At 43.3% G+C, this 2,329-nt stretch overlaps 1 protein-coding gene across 2 annotated transcripts; it reads right to left on the bottom strand.

The window, feature by feature from the left end:
- Positions 1-248: 248 nt before the first annotated feature.
- LOC309872095 (heterogeneous nuclear ribonucleoprotein A1-like) lies at positions 249-1,624 on the bottom strand. 2 transcript variants are annotated; one of them, XM_082745747.1, is made up of 2 exons: positions 893-1,624; positions 249-853 (listed from the first exon to the last, which is right to left on the bottom strand). In XM_082745747.1, exons 1-2 carry the CDS (start codon positions 1,570-1,572, stop codon positions 610-612), a joined length of 924 nt encoding a protein of 307 aa, XP_082601873.1. In that variant the 5' UTR covers positions 1,573-1,624; the 3' UTR covers positions 249-609. The 2 variants fall into 2 exon arrangements, with proteins under 2 accessions (XP_082601873.1, XP_082601872.1); XM_082745746.1 differs by having other exon boundaries at positions 249-1,624.
- Positions 1,625-2,329: the final 705 nt, after the last annotated feature.

The following is a 2,329-nucleotide window of genomic DNA, read 5'->3' as shown; positions in this document are numbered from 1 at the left end:
TGCTGCTATAAATACTTGGGTTCACATGCCCCTTCGGGTCACTGCATTTGTATCTTTAGGGTAAATACCCAGTAGTACAATTGCTAGGTCATAGGGTAGCACAATTTTCAATTTTTTGAGGAAACTCCATACTGTTTTCCAGAGTGTCTGCATTAGCTTGCATTCCCACCAACAGTGTAAGAGGCTTTACCTTTCTCTGCATCCTCGCCAGCATCTGTCATTTCCTGACTTTTTAATTTTAGCCATTCTTTTTTTTTTTTTTTTTTTAAAAGACACATTTATTCAGCGTCATGATCAGACTATTACATTTAGCAATCAACAGCATGGGTGCAAAAAAAAAAAAAAATCTACATTAAAACCCTTTGTTGGAATGCTTTACACTTTCCACAGAACAGAAACTAAAATAACCTGTTATACAATTAGTCACAAATACAGTCCTCGAGTTTTTTTGCCCATACACATGAGTATTGTCTAAAACATGTCTTCTTTGTAGCAGCTAGGCCCTGCCACCACTGTGCTTGGCTGAGTTCACAAATCTGTTGTAACCTGTAGCTTCCCTGTCACTTCTCTGGCTCTCCTCTCCTGCTAAGCTTTGTTTCCTGGCAGTAATTAAAACCTTCTGCCACTGCCATAGCTGCTGCTGCTGCTGGAACCACCATAGCCACCTTGGTTTCGTGGTTTGGCGAAGTATTGGCCTCCACCACCATAAGGGCCAGAGCTTCTGCCTCCAAAATTGCCTCCTTTCATGGGTCCAAAATTTGAGGATTGATTGTTGTAATTGCCAAAATCATTATAGCTTCCACCACCTCCAAAGTTGCTTCCATTATTACCAAATCCGTTATAGCCATCCCCACTGCCACCATATCCACCACCACCTCGACTGCCACCAAACCCACCTCGACCACTGAAGTTTCCTCTGCGACCAAAGTTGTCATTCCCACCAAAACCACCTCCACGACCACCACCAAAGTTTCCAGAACCACTTCGACCTCTTTGGCTGGATGAAGCACTAGCCATCTCTTGCTTAGAGAGCGCTTTCCTTACTTCACAGTTGTGGCCATTCACAGTATGGTATTTTTGAATGACAATCTTGTCTACAGAATCATGGTCATCAAATGTTACAAAAGCAAAACCCCTCTTTTTGCCACTGCCTCGGTCAGTCATGATCTCAATCACTTCGATTTTCCCATACTGTTCGAAATAATCTCTTAGATGATGTTCTTCAGTGTCTTCTTTAATGCCACCAACAAAAATCTTTTTCACAGTTAAGTGGGCACCAGGTCTTTGAGAATCTTCTCTTGAGACAGCCCTCTTTGGTTCCACAACTCTTCCATCCACCTTGTGTGGCCTTGCATTCATGGCTGCATCCACCTCCTCCACAGTGGCATAGGTGACAAACCCAAAGCCTCTGGAGCGCTTGGTGTTCGGATCTCTCATTACCACACAGTCCGTAAGTGTTCCCCATTGCTCAAAATGGCTCCTCAGACTCTCATCGGTTGTTTCAAAGCTCAGACCTCCGATGAAGAGCTTCCGCAGCTGTTCAGGCTCTTTGGGAGACTCTGACTTAGACATGACGGCGGTGGGAGGGGAGACTTTAACGATGCTTACTCGGCGGCGTCCACAGGCAGCAATTTTAGCCATTCTGACTGGTGTGAGGCGGTATGTCATTGTGGTCTTGATTTGTATTTCCCTGATGCCAAGTGATGTTGAGTACTTTTTCATGTGTTTGCTGGACATCTGGATGTCTTCTTTGCAGAAACATCTCCCCATGTCTTCTGCTCATTTCCTGACTGGATTATTTGTTCTTTGGCTGTTGAGTTTGATAAGTTCTTTATACTTGCTTTTATCTGATATGTTGTTTGTGAGTATCTTTTCCATTCTGCCTGTTGTCTTTTGGTTTTGTTGACTGTTTCCTTTTCTGTGCAAAAGCTTTTGATCTTGATGAAGTCCCAACAGTTCATTTTTACCCTTGCTTCCCTTGCCTTTGGCAATGTTTCTAGGAAGAAGTTGTTGTGGCTGAGGTCGAAGAGGTTGCTGCCTGTGTTCTCTTCAAGGATTTTGATGGATTCCTGACTCACATTGAGGTCCTTCATCCATTTTGAGTCTATTTTTGCATATGGTGTAAGCAATGGTCCAGTTTCATTTCTCTGCATGTGGCTGTCCAGTTTTCCGAACACCATTTGTTGAAGAGACTGTCTTTTTAACATTGGACATTCTTTCCTGCTTTGTGGAAGTTTAGCTGACCATGGAGTTGAGGGTTCCATTGATCTATGTGACTGTTTTTGTGACAGTGCCATACTGTCTTGATTATGACAGCTTTGTAATAGAG

Source organism: Mustela nivalis (assembly GCF_964662115.1).
Source record: "Mustela nivalis genome assembly, chromosome: 8".
Taxonomy (NCBI): Eukaryota; Metazoa; Chordata; class Mammalia; order Carnivora; family Mustelidae; genus Mustela; species Mustela nivalis.
The sequence above is the reverse complement of the archived record's forward strand: the minus strand, read 5'-3'. Positions and strand labels throughout refer to the sequence as shown.

Bases quoted from the DNA above. Each gene is read 5' to 3' on its own strand.
- LOC309872095 (XM_082745746.1), bottom strand. From the start codon at position 1,572: ATGTCTAAGTCAGAGTCTCCCAAAGAGCCTGAACAGCTGCGGAAGCTC.